General features: G+C 25.2%; 5 protein-coding genes across 7 annotated transcripts in view; 3 read left to right on the forward strand and 2 right to left on the reverse strand.

Moving 5' to 3' along the window:
* The first annotated feature begins 522 nt into the window (after positions 1-522).
* On the forward strand, positions 523-3925 carry LOC551872 (porphobilinogen deaminase). The gene is made up of 6 exons (XM_624258.5): positions 523-989; positions 1479-1551; positions 1891-2074; positions 2894-3164; positions 3242-3558; positions 3634-3925. The coding sequence occupies exons 1-6, from the start codon at positions 936-938 to the stop codon at positions 3806-3808; spliced, it is 1074 nt and encodes a 357-aa protein (XP_624261.3). The 5' UTR covers positions 523-935; the 3' UTR covers positions 3809-3925.
* A 1758-nt stretch (positions 3926-5683) lies between these two features.
* LOC413845 (mitochondrial import receptor subunit TOM20 homolog) lies at positions 5684-7046 on the reverse strand. Its single transcript, XM_006565914.3, has 4 exons — positions 6815-7046; positions 6450-6541; positions 6154-6327; positions 5684-6086 (listed from the first exon to the last, which is right to left on the reverse strand). Exons 1-4 carry the CDS (start codon positions 6939-6941, stop codon positions 6042-6044), a joined length of 438 nt encoding a protein of 145 aa, XP_006565977.1. The 5' UTR covers positions 6942-7046; the 3' UTR covers positions 5684-6041.
* A 427-nt stretch (positions 7047-7473) lies between these two features.
* Positions 7474-16584, forward strand: LOC409871 (WD repeat and HMG-box DNA-binding protein 1). Its single transcript, XM_006565913.2, has 21 exons — positions 7474-7690; positions 7960-8074; positions 8179-8330; positions 8404-8512; positions 8595-8837; positions 8914-9129; positions 9215-9499; positions 9584-9800; positions 9875-10099; positions 10190-10410; positions 10470-10712; positions 10784-11150; positions 11247-11531; positions 14181-14464; positions 14535-14638; positions 14748-14902; positions 14968-15136; positions 15254-15579; positions 15654-15958; positions 16064-16200; positions 16311-16584. Exons 1-21 carry the CDS (start codon positions 7614-7616, stop codon positions 16339-16341), a joined length of 4266 nt encoding a protein of 1421 aa, XP_006565976.1. The 5' UTR covers positions 7474-7613; the 3' UTR covers positions 16342-16584.
* Positions 16585-16943: 359 nt separating this feature from the next.
* Positions 16944-19410, reverse strand: LOC410878 (epoxide hydrolase 4). Of its 3 annotated transcripts, none has more exons than XM_026438910.1 (7): positions 19380-19410; positions 18850-18971; positions 18157-18281; positions 17800-18075; positions 17535-17692; positions 17184-17438; positions 16944-17123 (listed from the first exon to the last, which is right to left on the reverse strand). In XM_026438910.1, exons 1-7 carry the CDS (start codon positions 19399-19401, stop codon positions 16945-16947), a joined length of 1137 nt encoding a protein of 378 aa, XP_026294695.1. In that variant the 5' UTR covers positions 19402-19410; the 3' UTR covers position 16944. The 3 variants fall into 3 exon arrangements, with proteins under 3 accessions (XP_026294695.1, XP_026294694.1, XP_394354.4); XM_026438909.1 differs by having other exon boundaries at positions 19335-19410; XM_394354.7 differs by lacking the exon at positions 19380-19410 and having other exon boundaries at positions 18850-19062.
* Positions 19411-21159: 1749 nt separating this feature from the next.
* The window catches only part of LOC551772 (zeta-sarcoglycan), a 214760-nt gene continuing 208310 nt past the window's right edge, over positions 21160-27609 (forward strand). Inside the window, exon 1 of the mRNA XM_006565911.3 lies at positions 21160-21769. Coding sequence (XP_006565974.1) covers positions 21654-21769 — 116 coding nt within the window. The 5' untranslated portion in view covers positions 21160-21653. The remainder of the gene's footprint in view (positions 21770-27609) is intronic.

Here is a 27609-nt window from a genome sequence, read left to right on the forward strand (position 1 = left end):
TTATGTATATATATGATTTATATAAATTTATATGATTTATACAATCTATATCTACATTAAAATTCAATCTTATCTAATTATATATATATATTATATATATTTATTATATTATATATATAATATTTTAAATCTAAACTGAATTTATTTTTCAAATATAATTATAATAAAAATTTTCAATTATAAATTATAAATTATTATAAATTAGAATTCATAAAACAAAGAACATTATACAAAAGAAATATTAGGATTTACTATTTAATCCTTTATATCCTTATATAATATTTTTCATATTTATTGTTTATCCTTGTTTATCCTGTTGTTATCCTTCATATATGCAAGAAATAAATTCAAAATTTGATTTTTACTTGATTTTGATTTTGAATTTTAAAAATAATTTGATTTTATGAAAAAAATTTTTCAAACATCGCGCTGTGTTTACCGAATGTTATATTTGTCATGCGCATTAAAAAATAAAATCTATACTAACTTCTCAAGATATAGTCAGTACATATCAGTGATTCCACTCATTGTCTCTTCCTTCTACTCAAATTCCTTCTTCAGTGTTTGTGATATAAAGAGAGTAACGTGCGTGAGGATGTAGTTTTCTTTCTATACTTATAAATTAATTATACATTCACGTTCTACTGCAGTGTCAGTAACTGTGAAATAAATCTCAAATTTTTATATAATTTTCATAATAATTACATATTTTTTAAAATATTGGAGTTATATGTTGTGTTTAAGATTACTTGCAAATAGTGAAAGTTGTTCGTGTCTTTGACCTAATTCAATTTTTAATGTCTCTTGGACATAATATATATTTATTACATTCCAAAATAAGATAGAAATTTATAATTATTGATTAATAATTATTGTTGATAATATTGTATAATTAATAATTAATAATATATAGAAAAAAAATTTAAATTGCGATAATGACGAGTACGGATACACGTGACGTAATCCGAGTTGGATCTCGAAAAAGCGAGGTAAATATACAAATAAATTAATTTTTTATAAAAAAAGAGAAAGTATAATTATATAATATATTTTTCTAATTCATTATTATTTAACATTATAATTTTATAATTAAACGTGACAAATTAGATAAATATATATTACGATATTATTTTAAGAATATAAAAAAAAAATATTTTTTCTATAATTATATTAAAATTATATTAAAATATATAAATTTTCTTTAGTTTATTTTAAGTAATAAATCATATTTTATTTAAAAATAATATATGATTTGTATAATGATGACTGACAATTATTATTCTACATTAGTCAGCAATTTTGATATTGCATCTATTATTTTTTTATTTAAAAAAACAAATTTTCATTTCATATTTAATAAAAATTACATAATTTTCTATAGTATAGTAATTATATGTGTTATAAAATAAATATAGTAAAATTATATATTTAGTATATACATTTTGTAATATACTTTAATAATTACTATAATTTTTTAGTTGGCTCTGAAACAAACAAAATATGTAATAGAATGTTTAAAAGAATATCACCCAACAAAAGAATTTCAAATAAGTAAGTAAAACTATACATAAAATTTATTTTAAAAAATTGATTTTATTTATTATATTATATTTATTAATTATTAATTATTTATTCATTATAATTATTTAAATATTATATAATATTTTATATATCATTAATATACATGTTTTTTATTATATAATTGTCAATAAATAATAATATATAAATATTCTTATGTAATATATAAACTATGTATATAACATTTAAACTTATATAACAAATACCTTTATAATTTTCTGAATGTATATTTATATTAAAATTGTTTAAACTTTTTAATTAAACTTTTTAAATCTTTGAATAAAAAGTTATGAAAATATATTTAATTTTTAGTTACAATGTCTACCAAAGGAGATAAAATTTTAGATAAATCTTTACCCAAAATTGGAGAAAAATCTCTGTTTACAGAAGAATTAGAACTTGCCCTTGAAAGTGGCCGTGTTGATTTTGTGGTACATTCATTAAAAGATTTACCTACATCGTTACCAGAAGGAATGGCTTTAGGTGCAATATTAAAGTGAGTATAAAATTAAATTATAAGATTATAAAATAAATTAAAATAAATATAATATTTTATTCTTATTTTAAAATAAGTGATTTGTATATCTAAAATTTAAATTTATGATATTAAATTATCAAATTCATGAAAAAAATATATCATAAAATCTATATTATATTATATTTATATAAAATTATTTTGATTAAATTTTATTAAATATAGGATATTTTTATATATTTTTATATATTTTTATTTTATTTTTTTTTTTACTTATTAATTATTTAAAAAATTAAAAACTAAAGAGGACAATTATATTATAAATTTGAAAAAAGAAATAATTGATTAAATAATTGATTGATTATTTTTAAATTATTTAATTAAATATTATTTTTTATTTCAATAAAAAACATTTATTAAATCTCAAGGAAATCTTTCAAAAAATAAAATGACTAAAAACTATTATATTTAATTGCTCTAATTAAAAATAATATTTTTATAAGTATTAATATAAAATTTATAATTAATCATTTAAAATTAATTTATAATTTTATTTAATTATTTAATTTTATTTAATTATTATCAAAATAATTAAAAAATTATATAGTTATTGATAATCATTATCAATAGGAATATTAATAATTTATATGGAAATTGTGTTATACAAGAACTATTGTAATTTTTGTATTATATATTGAAATTATTTTCAAAGTAGTATGTTATATATAAGATTTAAATTAAATATTTAAAATGAGAATTGAATATAATAATATTTTTATAAATTTTTTTAATATTTTATTTAAAAATTGATAAGTATATTTAATATAAGTATTTTTACAGGCGCGAAGATCCACGTGATGCAGTTGTTATGTCTAAAAAATATAAAAATAAAACATTATCTACCTTACCAGAAGGTAGTGTCATTGGTACTAGTTCATTACGTAGATCAGCTCAATTAGCTAGAAATATGCCACATTTAAAAGTGGAAAATATTCGTGGTAATTTAAATACTAGATTAAGAAAGTTAGATGATGAAAATGGACCTTTTGCAGCAATTATTTTGGCTGCTGCTGGTTTAAAAAGAATGAATTGGGAAAATAGAATAAGTCAAGTAATTTTCATTATAAGTTTATACAAAATTCTTATATAAATTTTTTTTTATTTTTCTTTTCTTTTTAACATTCATAGCTATTAGAACCAGAAGAAGCATTATATGCTGTTGGACAAGGTGCATTAGGAGTAGAATGTCGAGAGACAGATTGGAAAATATTGTCTCTTTTAGAACCATTATATGATGTAGAAACAACTTTAAGATGTGTATGTGAACGTTCATTTCTGAAAACATTAGGTGGAGGATGTTCAGCACCAGTTGCTGTTTCTTCAACCTTAAAAAACAAAATTCTTACTGTTACTGGTGCTGTGTGGTCTTTAGATGGACAAAAATTTATCAAAGATACTTCTAAAAGTAAATTGTATATACCTGATGATGATGGAGAACCTCCAAAGTAAGTAAATATAATTAAAATTTTATAAATAAAATTAGTACACAAATATTATTCATATAATAATGTTCACAACAGGAAATGTCCATATCGAGAACCGCAACTTTACTGTAGTGTTGCACCTGGTAAAGTAAGTAATATAAGTCTTTTGGGTGCTGAACAACTCGGTAAAGATCTTGGGAAAAATCTTATAGAAAAGAATGCTTTAGATGTTATGGCAGAAGCAAGAAATGAAATTTTAAATTCCAAATAGCGCTAATAATAATTATGAAAAAATATAGAAATTAGTCTTTCTTGATGATGAAAACAAGATTTAGAAATTCACATTTAAAAATTTATTATATTTTCATAATTAATTAATATGAAAAAAGTACAAAAAATGACTTATAAAAATTCTAGTTCATTTTATCACAATTTAAAATTGTTTATTATATTGTTTAATTTACAATTTTTATTTTAATAAGTATATTTATAATATATTCTGATTTTGTTCCATTTGTTGCTTCATAAAATAAATAAAAAATTATACAGATATATATATATTATTAAACGCAGTTTAAAATAAAAGCTATACACTGCCGTATTATAATTTGAAAGTCATACAAAATATTATTGTACTATGCATAATAATTTATAATGTTTCATATTTTTAAATAAAATTATGAATGCAATATATTATATTTGACATTATGAAGCTTCATAATTCATGTCATATAAATATATATTTTCTTAAAACAGATTTATTCAGTCATTATCAAGAAAACTAATTATATAGAATATGTTAATATAAATATTATAGTGAAATAAAAATTTATAAAATATTATATCATAAAAAAAATATATATAAAATTTTTTTTTATATTTTAATAGTATGATAATAATAATGTATAATTGTACAATATTTTTATATTGAGTAAAATGAGTAAATATGATTATATAAATTCGTTTCAAGTAAATGATCATTGCACTTATATGATAAAGTAATATATCATCTCTCTCTTATTATTTTTATTATAGAGATCATATCTTTGATATTTTATTTTCTTTTATTTTTATTCATTATGCCAACTTGTCATTTATTTTAGGAATACAGATTTTTGTTAATTATTTCATAGATGTAAAGAAATATAAAGATCTTAATAGATCAATTATTTATTAAAAATTAGTTATATAATTATTAATAGATCGTAATTTATAAAAAAAAATTATAAATCATACATAAATATTTGTAAAACATTATATATTTTACATGTTATTATAAATTATAAGGATATTAAAGGATATAAAAAACTATACATTATATTTTATTTCATTCAAAGAAAAAATATTAAAAAATATTTAATAATTTCTTATCATATTTTTTTTTATAATATTTAATATGATCTTTTTTTTGATGATTCAAATTTATTATATTATTATATTATTCATATAAAATATTTTTATGAAAAAGATTTATGAATTTTTTTTTATTAATAACATTTATTTATCTTTGCATGATACAGTTTTTTTTAAGAAAAACAGTTTTTATTTGATACTAAGATATAAACAGATTCTTTCTTATTGCCTCTTGTTTAATATAAGAATAGAACATTTTTTATACAAAAAATAATTATAAAGTGTTTAATATGCTAGTGAGTACCGTTGAAAATAATGTCATGTACATATGCTTATAATGATACATCTATTATAAGGATATTAATTTTATATTCACAAGATAGAATACATATTTGCATAATTTTTTTTGTGCAAATTCTATAAAATATATTCATTATGAATATATAGTCAATAGTATTTTTTTATTTATTTATAAATGTCTCTAGGAAATAACGTATTATTTAAGATCACATTTCACATGAATTCCTTAATAGGGGAGCATAATATTTAACATATTATAACAATTAATACATAAAATTATTTTGAAACTTCTATAAGTTTAAATATATTAGTTTCCAGAACAAGATCAATTTACTTCTTAATTATTTTTCCATTTCTGCTCTCTCTTAAAATTGTGAAACATTTAACAAATATGAATAATTTATGGTAGTCATACATGTAAAGAGATATAAAGAAAATCTTGTGTGACTAGAGATCTTTCTAGATTGTGTTATATATATATTATACATATATATATTGCTGCCACTTTAAATAACATGTTTTATTTGCACAGTATAACTTAATATCATGGCAGTCACAATTTTAAAAATAGCTAATAAAAATTTTTAAATAGATTGTATTTAGAAATTAATACAAAAATTTCTTCCATTTATAATTTAAATGCATATAAGTGAATCATGTTTTTCATTGATAATATATAATTACCAAGGATTATATGGAAGTTTAGATGAGGAGACCAAGATATATAATTAAAAAGCTTGACCAAATTAAAGTTATGCAAATGTCTACATCATCAAAAAAAAAAAAAACATACATTTTCTACTAATAGTTAAATTTTATTTTGAATTATTCAACGCAATTTGTATAGTACTTTACTCAACATCTTCCTCAGCCATTGCAATTTGTGTTGATAATTTCTGTAACAATAAGTGAGAAAAAAATCTTTTATTTTTTCCTATTAAAAAATTATATTTAATTACATACCTGACTAATAGGTTGTAATCGTTGTAATAAAAGATGAAAAATTTGTGGTGGCAGTGTTTTCTGAAGAACTTGTAACAATTGTGCTGGCTGTCCACATACTGCAACCGCATTTCCTAAATGTTCAACTGCTCCTTCTATATCACCACATGAAAGCATTTCTTCTCCTAATTGCACCTTTAAAATTCATTAAATATAATAATATAATTAATCCATGAATATATATGTGAATATATATAATCCATGAATATAACAACTAAATTATTAATTTTTTATATTAATTAAAATATAATATTAACCTCTTGTAGGAAAAATCTTTGTACAACTTCATGATCTTTTAAATCTTGAATCTTTGAAGTAGCATTCTGTGCTTGTTTCTTTGCTTTTCTACCTGTAATTATGAAATAATAATATTATCTAATATATAATATCAATATATCAATTTTATTATATATTGAATAATTAATTTATTTTTAAATATGATTTACTATAAAATTTAATAAAAAAATAAAAATATGATTTTTAAAAATAATTATTTTTTTATTAATAATTGTTATTAAAACAATAAATATTACATAAGTTTTTTATATAAAATCATAAACAAAATAAAAAAGACATAGCTCATAAAAATTAGCTATATGAGAACAGTATAGTTTAGACTTACGTTCACGCAATTTCTTTTTGAAATCAGGATCACTACGACGCTTTTGATCAAAATAAAAGCAATATCCAACAAATATTCCAGCTATACCAACAGCAATACCCACTGCAGCCTTTGAAATCATGGTCATTCTAATAGAGAAATTTATATTTTATAATGACGAAATTTACAAACTCCTCGTTGCACATAGGCCACCCTAGAAAAGGCTGCGTCTGCTATCAAACGTGCAGAACATAGGAGCAGAACATAGAAACAGTATTTCAATATATATTTCAGACTGATGCATTGATATTAAAAAATTCCCTAGATACATTAATATTTTCATCAAAATATATTTTTCAAAATATAATTCAAAAATATACATATATTTTTACATTATTTTATCATATTTTATATATGATTCTTCATTTTTTGAAAATTTATTGTATATGTAAATATATATATTTAATATATATAATATAAATTATAATAATAAATAAAGGTTCATCGTATACTAGATTTATAAAATATTAAAATGCTAAAGATTATTAAAAAGTAATTTTATAATTTTATATAATATTATATATATATATTTAAAATTGAAAAATTAAAATTAGAGTGACGAATGAGAGAGGAGAGGAAGGAGAAGTTTGAAAAATATTTAACGCATATATCTATAACATTTCTGATTAAGGATCTACAATATATATACTCGAAAATGCGCGCCAAAATACGGGTATAAAAGATCATATTTATATGAAAGACTTAATAAACTAATATATTATATTTAATCATATAAAATTATTAATTAATTTATTAAAAAATGCCATTAGTAAGAAAACCTATGCGTTATGCGCATCCAGAGGGGCATACCGATGTATGTTATTTTTCTGGTGAAAAGTAAGCAAAGATATACATAAATATATATAAATATTTTTCCATATTTCTTTGTAATAATTTTTGCTAATAATTTTGATGTAAACATTTATATATATATATATTATATATATATAGATATAATAATATAATAATAGATTACATTTTTTTGTTGACATTTTTAAATATAATTTTTTTTATATAAAAAGAATAATTAAAAAACATTATAACAGCATTAAATGAGAAAATAAAATATAATTATAAAAAATAAATAATTAACAATATATTTATAGAAGAGGGCTTATTACTTGTGGATCTGATGGAGATGTTCGATCTTGGCTGAATTTAATGGATGATGATCCAAATGCAAGCTGTGTTTCAGAACAAGCTATATCAGTCATATCAAAAGTATAAATTAATTATAAAATTTTTGTTTATATATTAATGTTTATATAATAATGTTTATAAATTTTCAATAAATATTTTTTATAAATATTTTAATATAATTTTAGAATGGGAAAATATTTGTTGGTAATGATAATAATACAATTCAAATTCTTAATTATCCAGATCTTGAAAAAGATGGAATAATTACTAGATTTTCAGCACCAGTTTCAGCATTAGCAACAACAAAAAACAGTAACATTATAGTATCAGGAGGATGGTATGTAAAATATACATATTTTGATAATTTTTAATTAATATAATTATATTAATATTTAATACATATTATATAGTGATATGAGAATACAAGTAACTGATATTAATACATCAGATAATATAGAATTAATAGGTCATGAAGCTCCTATATTAGGTTTATCTTTGGATCCAAAAGAAGAATTCATAGTAAGATATATTTTATTTTTTAATATATAATATTAACTTTTTTTTATATTACAATGTTACTTATAATATTTAATTTATATAGGCATCATCAAGCGCAGATGGCTCAATTCGAGTATGGAATATTAAAGAAAAATGTGTTGTAAATATTTGGACTAATGTTATACCGAAATGTAACTCATTTTTTACAGCTAAAATATATGGTGTACCCTCATTTCATCCAAAAAATGGAAGTTACCTTGCATATCCTAATGTAAAAGATGTAATTATAATTGAAAGATCTTCTTGGAAGGAATTGTTTCGTTTAAAATGTATTAATATAAAAACTGTATGTTTTTTTTCTCTCTCTCTTTATATATATATATATAATGTACATATATTCAATAATATTATTTTCATTATAGGAAATTAATATATGTAAATTTTCTGAATGTGGCACATTATTAGCAGCTAGTTCAATATGTGGAGAAATAATTGTTTGGAATGTAGAAAATAAAGAATTAATTGGTTATATTGAACATCAACAAAATGCAAAAATTACTGCATTATCTTGGAATATTGATAAATCGGATGAAATTGCATTTTGTGATTCTTTAGGTCAATTAGGATGTATTGATATTGTAGGTATATATATATATATATATATATATAAGATATGTATTATTTAATAAATTCATAAATATTTTTATATATTTATATTTTTAGATAATTTCTGATAAAACAACAAGTAATGAAGTATGTTTAGAAACAAATGGAGATGTCAAAGATAGTAATGTTAATATCTTAGAAGAAGAAGAAGATGATGATGAAGAAAATGTTATATCTCTAAATAAAATTAAAGCATTAGTGGAGCGTGATGATGATCAAAAAAGTCATTCTGATATATCTGAAAAATCTAAACATGATACAAATACTTTTATACCTGAAATTCATTTACAATCACCATTTCAACCTGGTTCATCTCCAGTACATTTATTATCTCGTTTTATGGTAAAATTTCTTTTGATATAATATTATTATATAATATTATCTATCAATCTTATAAATATTAATTCAAATAAATGTTAATTTAAGGTATGGAATGACATAGGAATGGTAAAATGTTTTACTTCTGAAGATGGAGAAGAATCTAGTATTGAAGTAGAATTTCATGATGTAACAATTCATCGTAGTATGCATATTAATAACTATTTAAGACATACAATAGCTGCTTTATCATCACAAGCATTTGCATTAAATTGTCCATTAAATAATGATATTCGTAGTAAACTTGTTGTAATAGCATTACAAGGTTAATCTATTTATAATTATTACAAATTTTATTCTAAATTAATATAATTAAAATAATAATCAGTTAAAAAATAGGTTGGGGTTCTGGAAATAAAGAATGGTTTTTAGATCTACCTGAAGGTGAAGAAGGACATTGCATTGCAGCTGGTGATAATTTTGTAGCTCTTTCAACATCTAGAAGATATTTAAGAATTTTTACTGTAGGCGGCACGCAACGTGAAATCGTTGCTTTACCAGGTCCTGTTGTAGCAATGAATGGATTTAAAAATAATTTAGTACTTGCCTATCATAATGGAATAGGTATTTATTCTATATTTTGTAATTATTTTTATTTTTATATTAAACTACTGATAATATGATATTTATGATATTTAAATGATATTTAAATAGGGATATCAGGGGATCAATGTATGAATTTACTATTAATTCAAATCCAAAGACTAAATTTATATAGTAAGACATTAAGTCTTCCATTATCACCATCATCAGAATTAATGTGGTTAGGAATTACTGATCTTGGATCTCCTGTAATAATGGATGCCGATGATATTATTAAAGTATATAATAAAAAATCTTCTTTATGGAAAGTAGTTAGTGATATGAATGAACAGGTAATAAATATATTTAATAACATTAAATATTTTATATTGCATTAATAATTTTAAAATAGTCTAAAGGTAAAGCAGATCATTATTTTATAATTGGAATAAGCGAATTACAAAGTATTGCTCGCTGTGTTTTATGCAAAGGAAGTCATTATCCTCCTACTACACCTCGTCCAGTAATCACAGAAGTATCTTTATATCTTCCACTTTGTGAACTTGAAAGTGAAAAAACGGAGAAAGAATTGAACTTATGGAAATTAGGAACTAATCCTTTAGAAGAGAATGAAGCAGTGTTATCTCTTATTGCGGTATATTTAATATTTGATTCATTAAATTTACATTAATTATATATATCTATTCATTCATTTCATTCAATTAGCTTGCTTGTCGAAGTAATTTGGAATATCGAGCGGTAGAATTATGTGAACAAATTGCTTCGGAAAAAGTTATAGAATTAGCAATAAAATATGCACGAAGAATAAATCGAATAGCGTTATCTAATAAATTGGAGTCAATTGCTGATATAAAGGAAGAAGAAAAGGAGAAGAATATAGAAAATAAAGATAAGAATGAAACTATTAATAAAAGTGATGATGAATCACTGATAGATAATGATGTTGAAGAATTTTCATTAAATATTATAAAAAAACCAGATATAGAAATTAAACCATTATCTATGACTGAAGCATTATCAATAAAAAGAAATAATCCTTTTTTAAAAAGCGGAAATTCTCCAGGAACAAAAGGTACTATTATTATTAGAATAAAAAAAGGAAAAAATTTCTCTCTATTTCAATTGTATTTATAATAATTGAATTCTATTTTTAATTATATTTAAATAGGATTAGCTGGTTTAGATATAGCCCCACAAAAGATACAAAAGTTAACTTTATCATCAGTTTCTTCAAAGTTGAAGACAAAAGAAATAAAAGATGTAGTAAAAAAAGAAACATTTATTAGTTGGTATGCTAAAAACAAAAAAAATTTACAGGAAGAATTTCCTGATTTAAGTCCTGCAGATTTGACAAAATATGCATTAGCAAAATACAAAGAAAAAAATGAAAGTTCACAAAATAATAATATTTTGACATCTTTAGAATCAAAAAAAAGAAAATTAAGTCCTGAAAGTGAAGAAAACAATAAATCAAAACGAACTTCAAGTAAAATACTTAGCTCATTTGCATTTGAAAAATAAATATTTATTTATATTTTAAAAATATAATAAAGCTTTGATGATAGCAAAGAATTTTAAGGAAACTTGTTCATCAATGCAATCAATACATGATAGAAATGAGTGATGAATTTTTTATTTCATTGTATATGTAATTGATTACTTAATTTATTAATAATACGAATTTTGATATTTAAATATATTTTCCAACCTATTAAGATTTTACTGTTTTGTAATTTATGTAATTAATATTTTTTAATAGTTTATATTATTAATTATTTTTTATTATTATATTAAAATTATTATTATATTAATAAAAATTAAAATATCCTGTCTTATTATAAATTTATTTATTAATTTGTTAATTTATGCTTTACAAACTTTGTTATTTTTATTAATTTTTGGAACTAAATCTATTTATAAATGTATATTTAATTATTTATTTTGTGATAATATATATATATATATAAATATTCTCTTCTAAATTGTTTAATGATAATAGATAGAAAGATGCAAATAAGCTTGTGAATTGTAAATAATTAACGAAATGTTATCGCATTATATATTGAATATAATAAAATTATATATTGAATAAAAATAAATGATCAAATATCGATAAGGTAGGTATTTCTTAATTATATTACAAACAAGATTTTATTTGTGATCTACATCGATAAAGCAGATAAAGAATAGTATTGGAGATCTTTTTCAGTTTGTTCAAGTCTTTCAACAGAAGTTGAGACTTTCAAACATTCGTGCACGCGCAGCATTAGAAATTTCATAGACGGAAATAAAATTTTTCAACAAAAGTTTTTAAGTATAATGCTTGAAAAAGCGATGAAAGGTAAGTCAATATATTATATCTGGCATCGTTCTACATTTATTCATGTTAGTATTTCAAATACGACTCAATCTAAATATACATTCAATTTGTGGTACAATTCGCGCATCTTTAATTGCATCATCAAAAGAACGCGAAAACAATTGAAATTTATTATATATGCTAAATCTAAAAAATTAAAAAAATCAGTTAAAATATTTAAAATAAAATTTTTATATATATTATTTTTATTATATACATACATATATATATTAAATAATTACTTATTTTCGCAAAGTGCGTATTTTATTTAAACTTTTGTCAAAGTAATAATTTAAATAATAAATTAATATCGATATAATAAACGATAATAAATTACAATTAAATATGTTTTAAAATTAAAATAATATTTTTTAATACATTTATTTTAAATTTTGGTAAATTAATTAAAAAATAATTATTTTTATAATAAATTAAAATTTTAAACAAATTAAAAAACAAATAACATTTATAATGTAATTTATTTCTTTATATATATAAATTAAAATATATATTCTTCATTTTATAAAATATAATAAATTAAGAATAAAATTTTAGTGTTGCATATAAATTAAAAAATTTTTTTATTTTGACACATTAAATTTTCGATTCTTATATTATATTTTTAAATTTAATAAAGTTGATGATGTTTTTATATGTTTAATAATTTTTCATTTTATAGAAAATTATACATTTAATAATTTATACAGTTTTAGAAAAATATATATATATATATATATTAAAATTATAAAATTCTGTAATTATAAATGATTTATTTATGATCTATTAATCTATTAATTTTCTAAATTTTTAAATTGATCAAGATAATTAATAAATTATATATATATATATTTATTAGAGTATAATATATTATTAGAGTATAAATGCAATATATTTTTTTTATAATTCTAAGTAATTGTTTAATATTATTTAAAATTACTTATAATAATTTAATAATAATAATACAATATAAAAAATACATATGTATATTTATTTAATATATATATATATATTTTTTTCTTTCTAAATATTTTATTAATTCATATAAATTTTTTTAAGATTCTATGATTACATTACGGTAATTTGAGTAATATATATATCATAAAAAAATATCATTTACTTGAAAATTGTATGTAATTATTTAGTTATGAAATATAATATTTATTCATTGATTAACATTATTTAATAATATTGATAAATGGAATAATTTTATAAGTTTATAATATATATATCATTTTCGTATTATATATATATATATTTATATTATCATATTAGATAATATTAATTTTTCACTAATATTATCAATATAATTTCATAATACAAATTATATTTTTTAATAAAAAAAAAATTTCATACATTTTTTTTTAAACTAAAAATAAAAAAACAATACTAATAATATAAAAATCTTTTCCATCTGTCGATAATAAAGTAATCATTGGTGCTAATTATAATTATAAATGATTATAAATTATATTATATATATTATAATTATAAATGAAATTAAATAAATTATAATTTAATTATAAATGAATTAATTATAAAAATAATTATAAATGAAATTTAAATAAATTATAAATGAAAGTATATTCAATTTAATTATTTTTATTTAATTTTTATTTTTATTTATTAAATATATTATATTTTTATTAATATATTTTTTAATATTATTCTTACTAAATTATTAATATATATATATATAAGATAATTATTATGTATAAATATTTAATTAAGAATAATTTTTTTCAGAACATGCATCATTAGATGTAATACAAAATGCAATGGGTGTGATGGGCCCATGGCATATTGTTATTGCTGTGGCATTGTCTTTTGTAAAATTTCCAGTTGCTTGGCATCAACTTTCTATTATATTTCTTGCACCTCCGACTAATTTTTCATGTGCTGCACCAATATCAAAAACCAATGAATCTACAATAATGAAATGTTATGTAGATGTAGGAAATGGTACTATGGAAAAATGTACAACTTTTAAATATGACAAGCGTATATTTAAAGAGAGTATTATAACTCAAGTAAATTTAATTCATTGTTATATTTCAAATGAATGTATTATATTATACTTATATTATAAATTTTTAATAGTGGGATTTAGTTTGTGATAGAGAACAATTGACAAATATTGTACAGTCTTGTATAATGTTTGGAGTACTTATTGGTAATTTAGTTTTTAGTATAATGGCTGATCGGTATGTTGAATATTATTATAATGAAATGAACAAAAAAAAAAAAAATTTGATACATATAGATAATTGAAAAAAATCAATTAATTGAAATTTTTCTATTTTTTATTTTCAGAATAGGTAGGAAAAAACCTTTGATGATTGCTATAGCATTACAATCATTAACAGGATTTATAAGTGCATTTATCCCATGGTTTGAATTATTTGTAATATTTAAATTCATTTCTGCTATAGCAACAGGTGGTACTATGCTTGTCAGTTTTGTTTTACGTAAGTAATTCATAAATTAAATAAATAATAAAAAATAATATATAAATTTATTTAATAAATTACAGTCATGGAGATTGTAGGAATAGAATGGCGTTCCATTATGTCAGTTCTCTTTCATGTACCATTTTTATTGGGTCATTTAATGAATCCTTTAATTTCATATTTAACACGTACATGGGATGGTTTTCAAATGGCAGTTTCTATACCATCACTTTTTTTATTATCATATTATTGGTATGTGGTATCATTTATATTATATGGTCAAATTAAGATATAAATTTTTTAAATTTTTTTATTTATTTTTAATCAAACTATTGAAATAAATTTTAGACAGATTTTTTTTCCTTATAGGATTATACCTGAATCACCAAGATGGTTATTTGCTGTTGGCAAGTTATCAAAAGCAGAACAAATTTTAATTAAAGCAGCTGGTAGAAATAAAATACCAATAGAGAATGTTAAAACAGCAATTGAAACATATGAATGTAATATAGGAATTTGCCATAAACAAAATAATAAAAAATATAACATTACACATTTATTTAGAACTCCAAATTTAAGATTAAAAACTATTTTTATATGTATTAATTGGTTTATGTGTGGTAGTTGTTTCTTTGGATTAGCACAATATATGGGTTATATTGATGGTAATATTTTTATAAATGTTGCTGTATCAGGTAAATTTATATAATATGCATTTTTATTTAAAAAAGAGAGAATATGTATTTAAAATTTAATATATTATTTTCAGCTGCTATTGAAATACCTGGAACTATATTAGTTTTATTTCTAATATCACGTGTATCACGTTTAAAAATTTTAATAAGTGCAAATCTTCTATCTGCTGCAAGTTTGCTTTTGTTAATTGTAATATCAAATTCACGTTTTACGATAATTTTAACTATATTAGGTCTTGCGGGGATGTCACTTAGTTTTCCAACTGTATATCTATATAGTACTGAAGTATTTCCAACTGTAATCAGAAATATTGGTATTGGTCTAGGAAGTGTTTGTGCAAGAACTGGAAGCATTATTGCACCATATATCGCTACAATGGTCATATTTTTTCGTCTAATACATTAAATTTGTATTTACATATTTATAATTTATAATTTATGTATATAATATAATAATCTTATATTGCGAATTACATATTTTCAGGGAAAAATTAAATCTTGGTTACCACCATTAATATTTGGAAGTGGACTATTATTTAGTGCTTTTTTATGTTTCTTTTTACCAGAAACAATGAACTGTGAATTACCAGAAACTATTGAAGATAGTGAAAATTTTGGAAAGTTAGTACAATAAAGTAAAAAAGTAATATGATTTTAATTATTATCTCTAATATGATTTAATTATTCCTCTATTTTTTTAAATAACTTAATATAATTATCGATCTTTATAGGAAACGAAGTGGAAAAAATGCAATAAAATAATACTTAAACTCATATTTTAAAACTCATAAAAAAAGCAATAGAATAATGAAACGAATCCTGTGTAATTGATATATGTAAAACAAAAATTTTTTGATATACATATGTATATAAAATGTATTGAAATCATTTAATTGCTTTAATATAATATTAAATTTAAAAGATTATATCTTAAATAATAACAAATTTAATATTTAAAAAATAATATGTTTGTAATTGTAATAAATATATAATATTTTTATATAATTTATTATTTAATTTATTTTTACAATCTTGTATTAATTCAATAAATATACATATATAATATTGTATATTAATATAATGTAAAAATAATATTAGATATTGATATGAGACATAATTATAAATCAGTCTTTTTTACATTTATATATTCAAATTTTCATTAAAATAAAATTTGTTTGGAATATTGTAATCAAACTACACAAATATTTTATTAATTAAATTTTTCTTTTCAACAATAAAAGATTAGATTTGTTTTAATAAAAAATAATTAAATATTATCTTTTTGAAAAGCATAAATACAAAAGAAGAAAAAAATCTGAAATTTTGGTGGGTTTTATATTTTGATGAAAATAAAAAAAATATAATTTAATTTGTAGTTTGACCTAAATAAAGTATTTTACTTGGTAAAACACTAACTACATCATTAGTTTTTTTATGGACAGCATCAAACATATGATTACCATACTTGACAGTTTTATTAAAAGGTTCAAGCCATGAGGACATAATATTCTTAGATGATGTTTTTTCTATATGATTTGTTGTTCCTAAAATATATCTAGTTATTACATAATAAAGTATATATAAATATTTATTAAATTGCTTACCCATAAAAAATTTTAAAATTGCTTCATTTACTATATCTGGTTTTTGTTGATGTGGAAAATGTTGAGCTCCTGATATTACTTTTACATTACATTTTTCAATATATTCAGAACTTTGTACAATATTTTCTATTGTTACAATTGGATCTATATTTCCAATTATAAGTAAAGTTTGAGTAGAAATTTGATCACAAGAATCTGTATTAAGTTTTATAAAAGGAAGATTTCTGTAATAATTAATAGCCCCAGTCCAATCTTCTGTAATTAATTATTTTAATCTTACCTTTTATGTATAAAAATTATATTAAATTATATATATAATAGATTATTGTCAAACTTTTAATATTTATTTACCTTTTCTGCTAAATGCATATTTGTATGCTTCTACGTAATCTTTCTCAGTATTTGTATTATTTAATTGAAGATGTTGAAATGCATCATTTATAATTGATAAATCTTCTTTAAGAGCATCAATCTCAGGAAAAAATGGTAATCTACTAAAATGTATCCATCTAGATAATAATATAAATCATATAAATAAATAAATATATTTATTATATTATGTATTATTATATATTATTTTCTAAAAAATTTAAACATCTAATAAATTACTTCTTACTTCAAATCAAAGATAGAATCTCCTAATCTTCTATTCCAATAGAAATTAGGATGTGGACATGAAACTGCAACAAATTTATCAATCATATCTCCATATAAGGCTACTATATACCATCCTAAAAGTCCTCCTAAATCATGGCCAATTATGCTACATTGTTTTACCCCAAAAGTTAAAATAATTTGTTTTAATTCTTCAATTAAAACTTGAATTTTATAACAACTTTTAGCTGCTGGTTTATCACTATCTCCAAATCCTTTTAAATCTATTGCAATTACTCTGAATAAATAAAAAAAAAAAAAGAAATTTATATAAAAATAATTTTATAATTTTATTAAAATTGAAAAATATAAATTATACCTATAATATTTAGCAAGACATGGTATTTGTTTTCTCCAAGATAACCAACAATCAGGAAATCCATGTAAAAGTAATATAAGTGATTCATTTTTATTTCCAGCTTCTACATAATGAAATTTTACATTCTAGAAAAAATATAAAATATTTTAAATTATAAAAAATTTTTTTATTATTTTATTATTTTATTAATTTATTGTTCTACAATAATAGTCACTATACAATAATATTTTAAATATTATTAAATTAAAAATAAATTTATTTCATTTAAAGATTTGTTATTTGTAATTTTAAAATTTTTTTTTTAATATTTTTCGAATGAATTTTAAATTTATATCAATAAATGTGAATAATAAAACATTAATAATAATAGTGATATTAAATGATAATAAAAACGATACAAATTGAATTCTTCTTTAAATTTAAAAAAAAATTAACATAATTTTTTTCAATATTTATTAAAAAAATATCATAATCACAATCAAAATCTAATGTGTGTATTATATTATATTTTATTAATATATTTATTAAAAAGATTTCATAATCATGATCGAAATTTAATGTGTACATCAAATTATATTTTATTAATAGATTCTTAAAAATTATTAGAAATTAATAATTATTATATATTTTTTAAATATTTTTAAATTTGAAATTTCATATTATGTTATTGAATTATTTTATATTTATACGTACCTTGATTTTTATATAAGAATGAATTCCTAAGTTATTATCTATCAAACAAGGTGGAGGTTTATCTCGCTGTTGCATCATGAAAAACTTTTTAGGATCCCAAATCCATTTAAGAAATCTTTTCACTATTAAATACAATCCATATATAAAAGAGAGAAGATGTAATTTAATTATTTCTAAAATTGATACATGAACAATTTTATTATTTGTAAACATGATTATTTAAGAAAGTGAAAATTTTTTTAAATTTATACGTGACGTATTAAATTTATTTGAATCATACACCAAAATAAAATGACTTTATATTTTTATAAATATATACGTATAGGAGAATATTCAACATATAAATATACGTTTTAAAATATCCGTATCTTTCACAATTAATAATTATAAATAATACAAACAATAACAAACAATAATAATCAGATAATGCTTCAATTTAATAATTTGAAGATACAAATTAATATCGTTCACAAAATTAATTATACATAAAACAAAATTCTGCGATTTCAGTAAAGTTGACAATGTATTACTGATTAAAGCTTTCATCTTCATATAAAAGAGTAGAGGTCATATCATGAGAAGCGAGGTACCTCCTTATCGGATCTATACTCAATGAGTTAAAATGAATTTTACTAAATTGTACAATCAAATGTTCCTAGAAATTTTATTTCTTAAAAACGTTATAAATGATATCTTAAATAAGAAAATAAAAAATTTTAGAAATTATATGACATAATTTTGAATAAATATAAGTTCGCATTTTATATGTTACAGTACATAATATAATAATTACATGAAATAGCTAATGTTGTAATATTATTATTCTTCAGAATATTATTTGTCAAAATATTATATTATCACTTTTTTATATTAATGAAAAATAAAACATTAGTTCTTTTTTTAATTAATTTCATTTCTATATAATATATAAAATTCTTGAATATATAGTATGAAATTCTTTATATGCAATATGTTAATATTTGTGAGATACTTTTAAAAATTCAATTCTAGATATATAAAAAAAAAAGTAAAAATTAATATACATAATAATTATTTATTAAATTATAAGCAAGTTAAATTTGCATTAGATAAAACAAGGCGAAAATAAAGTGTAATACTATAATAAAAACAAAGCAGTCTCATTATGAGTGATAAAAATTTCAAATATTTATAATGTAATAAATAAGTTTCAATATGTTTTGTATATGTTTTTCTGAAAGCGATCCTTCAAAAATGTTTAAGAAATAATTAATAATTTATAAAAAAATATAATAATATAAAAAAGTTAATATCAAGTTTGTAATATTCATATTATTGATATTTTATTATATGTTAGCGGGATTATTTTCTTTTCTAATAAAAATTATTACTTTCTTTCTTATCTATATAAGATAAGATAAATAAGATTTAAATATATATATATATATATATATATATATATATATATATATATATATATATATATAATAAATATATATATAATTTAATGATAAAATGTATAATATAATATAAATATATAAAAAAATATATACAAAGTAGTATATTATTTCATTTATGAAATTAGAACAGAATTTAGAATAATTTATATTAGCAATAATATATAATGTTAAACATTTAATTTATTATATCTACTTTATCGACATGATTTTTAAGCAGTATCATAAACGATCATCAATATCATAAATAATCATAAATGAAATGTATAATTTTATAATACAACATAAATCTTATAAAATTTTATAAATTTTTTTTTCGTCTGTGTTTATGTTCTACAAACAATGAAAAGTTTTGAGAGAAAAGAATCTGAAATATCGATCGCGCAAAAGATGAGATTGTTTAATATGTTCATACATGATATACATAATATAAAATGTTTTATAACTTGAAGCATAGAATATATATAAGAATAGACCAATAATACAATATATTTTTGTATAAATTTTTGAATTTTCTTTTTTCATTCTATTTTTATTTTTATGTCATTCGCATCATTACCAACAGAACGTAGAATCTGATTCTGCGTTCATTGGATAGGAATCTGATCGTTTATTTTGAAATTATAAATATCAGCAAATCAAATGGACACACATCTTAAAATAATAAAAATCTAGTAGAATAATCAATTATTTAAGACTATTATTATCTAGTCTGTGATTTAATCTGTGAACTTTTTTATAAAAAAGTGATAATTTAATAAATTAGCTCAGCGAATAACATCATGCAATGAAAATGAATGTATCGATAGCAAAATTTTAGACTTCATATTTAAAAATGAAATAAATGTTAAAATTTTTAGTATTCTGCAAATATTTTATTAATTTAATTTTATAGTCTGATGTAATATCGATTAATTGTTAATATCAAATTTGTTAATATCGATTAAGTTTTCGTAGTTCATTGTAGAGTGTCGCCACTATCGCAATTTTTGTCTAACGGAATAATGGCGCCGAAAAACGGTTATTTATTGTTCTATAATAATTTTTGTGATATACTTCATTGTACAAGATTGCTCTCTATTATTCCATTATTTTACGCGTGTGCAGTGTTCATTCCAAGCAAGATATATGATAGTACTAAATAAAGTGTGCGAGGATTCTCTTTTGAAAATTTATCATAGTTTCTTGTTAATACATTGTCGAATATATTCAAGTTCTGTTCTTTGTACATATAAATGTATATACAACGAAAAGTGATACGATAAATACATCTGCTATTACGATTTATTAAGAATTTCTGGATGAAGTTTCTCGAAAACAATAATTTATTTCATACGATCTATATATATATATATATATATATATCTTATGCATTGTTTTCCATTCTGTGTAAATGGAAATGTCAGAGTTGCAGTTATCATAGTTTCAAAATCGTTGGAACAGCAACATTTTGGAATCATATCCAGAAACATACGTCCAGAATGGTAAGTACGTTTCACGACAATATATGATATTTCTGCATGATTATGGATATGATATATGTATTTAGCAATAATTCCTTTACAAGTGTGAAAGCAAGTTGTTTGAAAATAAAATGAGATCTATTTCTTCGTTCTTTATCACTATCTGCAATTAGATTTAAAATTTTTTCGTTAGTTTTGTTTTTTTTTCTTTATTTTTAATTTATATTATTGTGTGATCAAGTTTCTTTCGCTATAAACAATTACAATTAATTAGATTATTAATATATAAATTAGATATTAATGATATAAATTATATTGCGATTAGATAATCATTAAATCCTGTTCTTAAGAAAAATTTTTTTGAAAGAAAAGGCACAAGTTCTCGATCGCCATCCCAAAGACTAAGTAATCAAACGTATTCCAACACGAGTTGGGACGCAAATTGGCCCGCGATCGGTATTCTAACCCAGTCTCATCTATCGGTCAATCAATCTTCTCCATTCACTCGTTCATCCGCGCGGTTCGGCAATTCTCGAACGTGTCGCTGACCAAGATCGATATTTCCAAATTTTCGTCCCCGGGTATATCCTCGGGTCTTTGATCCAGAATAGTGCGCGCACTGCGGGACTACATCCGGATACGTGCTGGAATGAGTAATTCGTGGTTCGGCAGAGTTTGACAGTTTGCTAAAAAGCTCTCTGTACCCGCAGGAGGTGGTTGGCAGTCAGGAGAATGCGTTATGCCGATGTATCGGCGTGCGCGTTCCCATCTGTGTGCCTTCTGTGCGAGATTCGATACGAGTCTCCGCGCACTAATGCCGTGTTCACGCTAAAACTTCCCTTCGACCGCAAGGAGGCCATTAGCACGCGCCAAATCGAACGGGCCATCGCTCTTCTTCGACGGTATCGCGAATTTCGATTCGATTCTCGACTCGTGTGATTAGTATCATGGCAATCAGATAAAAATAATAACGGCGAGAACGAAAGGAAAAAAAGATAGAAAAGATAAATTTTATTTTATAGGGAGGGCCCGAATGGGGGAATTTCACCATTGATGAAATTACTCGAAACTTGAGTTCGATCTTGCGTTCATAAGAATCGAGTTATTCGATTTGATTCGAGTCGTTTGAATTCGAGCAATGATTTGATTTTTAAAAAGACGTTCGATGAAAAATGACGAATATGAGTATACACGAAAACATTCAACGTTAATATTGAAAATATTACATACGCGGGTAAAATATTATTACCATACGGTCTATAATTAATTAATAATATCATGTATGCGATGGGGGATAATTAAACGATTATTAAATTAATATACTCGAATCCTATCAATATTGGGGCGGTTTTATTAATTATCTGATAAAATCGGCAACCGATGCTCGACCTATCGGTGGTAAATTTTTTACTTACGAGTGAAATTTATGCCGATGCGCGGTGAGAATGCGGCTTAAGCTCGTAGCCCGGCCGTGTGTAGGCGCGTAAACGCGCGTATTAGCGGCGTCCTCGGGCTCGTCCATGTGAATACTCGCGCACACAAGGCCAAACACACAAACCTAGGGATCGTAGGAATATTTGAGTAGCGAATGTCTAAGCAGCATCGGGTATCAAGCGGGATGTGTGCGCGTTGTTCCGACAGCGAGAAAGCGTTGACGTGGGCAAAGTTAGTTTCGTGAACCCGATGACAACGATAGCTAGGGGTTCAGAGACTCCTCCGTGCTCTCTGTAAAATGACATTCGTTTCACGCCAAGCCTTCCATCCTTGTATAACCGAACACTGGGAAGATGGAGGAAAGGGGAGGCGAGTTAGTTGGAACTTTGTGATCGCAACCTTCCACCCCGGCTTCCTCCCCAACCTTCGATTCGGAAATAAATAAAGATGAAAAAGCCGAAACGCGAGCCACCTTTTAATCAGGCCTCGAGTCAAAGAACACGAACAACATCTTTTTAATTATAGTTTATCGCGAGAGCCGCTGTTATCGAAGAAAAAACGGTGGAAGAGGAAGAGAGGAGAGAGAGAAAAAAAAAATAAAGGAAAAGAAAAAAAAAGAATTTGTTGTGGTTGAAAGCACGGTTGAAGTAGTTAGTTCTCGTATAAAACAACGGGAAAGGTAGAGGCAACACACAGGGGTTTTGGTATGTGCGATATTACCGTGGGGGCTCCGAGTTAAGGGCTGAAACAAGGTGAGAGGTTTCGGGGCTCTCGGTGAGCTTTAATTTAACTGCCGCATACGTCAGACATATTAAAGATACTAACTCTTAGAGCCGCGTAACCCTCGTCGGTGTTAAGCGGTCCGTACCTCCTTCAAACTGCCTCTTCCCTCCGCTCTTATGAAATTTTACATCGGGGCTCGTATACTGCCTCTTGTCCGGCGCCTTGGAATTTTAAAAGTAAGGAAACTCGTGATCGAGTCGCTCTATTAGCTAAGCGGGAACTCTTCGTAGCGTTACTTTCGTTTCAAAAGGCGAGAGGTAGCACAAAGGGGAGAAGATCGATAAATTGAGGATCTTTTCCTCGAGGAGGAAAGGAATTGCTCGATCGATCGAGAGAAAATCGATTTATCAGGAGGGAATAAAAAAAAGGAGAAAGAAATAGCGACTCGACGGTCGCGAATTCGTCGTGGCGGAAACCGATGGTAATTAGAAATTTCCCGAACGGTGATGTCGAAACGATCGAGACGGTTGCGGAGTGTGCTTGCACAGTGTGTGTGGCGGAATAAATTCGGGGAACGGTCGGTCCCTCTCCCCACCCAGGGTTTCGAAACGAGATTAGAAAGGTAACTTTGTTCGCCAATCAGCCAGCTCAAGAATTTCAACTCCACCGAAGTGGATTCCTCCGGAATTAAGGTTACTCTTGTTACACGCTCCGTTTGTCCCGATCGAAATAATTCCGCGCAAGAAGCCTTGAATAGAAGGCGTACAGCGCGCCCGCAACTTCGATTTATTTCGCCCCGTTTACACACCCCTTCCCGTTATTCCTCGTGGCAAGCTTCGCCCCGTTCCAATCGTTCCATCGAATTACAACATCGAATTACGTTTCTCCGTTCGTTCTCGCGCCCTCTTCCCTTCCCTTTCCATTTCCTCCTTCCTTCGCACGGCCACCTTCGCCGCTAATCGACTCGTAGTATCGCGACATTATTACGGGATCAGAGGGTAGGAATTACTTTTATCGCTGGCCCGACGTCCGCGAGGAGAGAGAGAAAAGCTAGGTAAGATCACAGAGGCTAGAAAGTTGGCGCTAGCCGCTCGATTATGGAAAATCCCCCCCTCTGATATCGTCGTCTTTCTCCTCCCGTATACACATCCGAGAGCGGACCGGACGTCTTATACCGCGGATCCATGGGTTGGCATACTCGCAAGTGGAACAGGCGCGGAGGGGTTGCAGAGGTGAGAGGTGGAGGAGAAGGAACGGGAGGGGGCGGGGAGAAACGGAGGGTGGCGGAATCAGAGGAGAATGGACCACCCCCTGTTATCAGCTTGGAGCCAGCCGCCTTCCCAAGCCGACAAATTACTACATCCCCACCACCATCGCTATTCTGGTACCAAATCAAGCCTCATACCGGACGCCCGTGTCTCTCCGTGTCCTCTCCTCTCGAAAAGATTCACCTCCGCCGATGATGGTTCACTCGATGAAGGGTCATCGTCGTGGCTTGCGAATATTCTCTTACGAGAAAGACGTTTCTTACGTCTTTTATTCCGTTCTGACACTTCGAAGATCGTGTCGCGGCTCATCTCCTATCCGATATAATAATTTGTTATCTGCTGTATACATTCGTACGGTGGCTAGTTTCGTACGGTGAAATCGACCATCCTCTTCGATTCGTTTTTAATTTTGCGCTTGTTATTCCACGGATCTCTTTATCTCTTCTCCAGAAATTAAGAAACATTGGCTTTATTATTAATGTCTCGAAACGTGACGCGTAATACGTCCCGGGAGAGACAAACGTCGTCTCGACTCGAGTTTGTACCTCACTTGTACCAAACGTCCCGGATTCCGCAACGAGACGAAAAACTAAATTTCCCAGTCACGATAAAGCAGTCGTAATACTTTTCCCTCTTCTCCTTCTTCCTTTCGTTTTTTGCGGATTACCGTCGTGTACATGGGTATCCGGTGCAATTCTTCGCGAAACAACGCTGCAATTTCTCAACCGATAACGTATTATTGTTAATAAACCTTGACCATTTCTCTTGACTCCGTTCGGCGGACGGGATGGAGACATCCCATTTCGTACTCGTGTATATACACAAAGAAGGGAGGAGGAGGAGGAGGAGGAGGAGGAGGAGGAGGAGAAGAAGGCGAAAGAGGCGGCGGCAGTTGGAGGGTGGAGAATGGTATGCGAAGTAAGATGGGATGACGTCGAAACGTATGGCCGCTGATTTATAAAGGAAATAATTTCGCGGGAGCAATTTCTTACGTCGGGTATGCGGCAGCCGAACAGCCATGGGGGCTCATCTACCGTTAAAATTCATTACTTCTGCTAAAAGCGGCCTTTAATATCGGGCTGCAAAGCTGAAAAATCTTTTTTTTTTTCCCACCCCCTCTCTCCTTTCCTTCCTCTCTCTCTATCTCTCTCTCTCTTTTTTTTTCGTTAGTTGGGTCAACCATCGCGGCATACCGCTGTTTCCATACGTGTACACGTGTACGTGTGTACGTACAGAGTGATTTTACGCTGTTTCCGTTATAGAATGTTTCGAGAACCGTCGTCGCTACTAGATGATGTATATTCACGCGCGCTATACCCGAAATTACAGAGTCAAGGTGGAAAGAGGAAGATGGAAAGGGATTCGCATATTTTCCCCTTTTCTCTCCTTCTCTCTTTCTCTCTCTTTTCTTTTTTTTCTATTTCAGTCCCGTACATTTCCTAATTCAGCCATTTCGTCCGCAAGTAGAGCGGTTCGCTGTCCATACAATAACCCCCTCCCTCCCCTCTGGCCAGCCGCACTAAAATTTTTATTGTCCCCGGCCAAGTTACGCACGGCTACTACGGTGGAAGGTTAACGAACCGTGGGTATACAAGGATTTCATCGTTTCTTTTTTTTCTTTCCCCCCCTCCCCCTGTGGAGATGGAATTGTTTGTCTTGCGAACAAATCTACGCGGAACAAATCGAAAAATCGTGTTTTATCACCGTGTAGATATGAAATTCTGCCGGTCCGGGACTGGCAGAACCGTTTAATTTCTCTCCCGAATCAAGCTCGAGAAAAATTTATTTCGAGTCCCAAAAATTGCTATAAGATAAACAGATTTCTTATCGAGCAGTTTTTGAAATATGGCGTATAACACAATATAACTGGGGGATGGGAGAGAGTGGAGGAAAAAAAAAAAGTCTGGAAAAAATAAGAAAAAAAATGCTAATGTTTACGAGGCAATTTCGTGATGAAATCACGTTTACGTGGTTTGAAGTTTTTCCCTTGGCGGCGGATTAATATGTTTGCGGGGGCGAAGCCCGTTGTATTACGCTCGCAAAATAAAGTGTCTTTAGCGGTGAATTTTTGATGAAATACTTAGACGCGCTTTGCGCGCCTCGTTTTCGCTGTTGTCACCCTCCAGACCAAATAGACTGTTTTATAAGAAGGACAGAACAATGTAATGGGAAGGGAAGGGAGGGCGAGGAAGGGGAAGGAAGGAGAGGCGACGTGGCCTTTCCGCGGAAAGACGCGGAAAAGAAGGAATAAGAAAGTTGATGAAATATCGGAGAGCGGCTTAGACGGGACAATATTCCATCCGTTGTAAACCGTTCTCTTTCCCGCGCCAATAGATATCGCTGTGTATACCTCGCTGCGTATCCTCTTGTATCTTTTTTCTCTTCTTCTTCTCCTTCTTTTTTTTCTCTCCTCCCTCCTATTCCACCTTATTCTCC

This window comes from Apis mellifera, linkage group LG2 (genome assembly GCF_003254395.2).
Source record: "Apis mellifera strain DH4 linkage group LG2, Amel_HAv3.1, whole genome shotgun sequence".
NCBI lineage: Eukaryota > Metazoa > Arthropoda > Insecta > Hymenoptera > Apidae > Apis > Apis mellifera.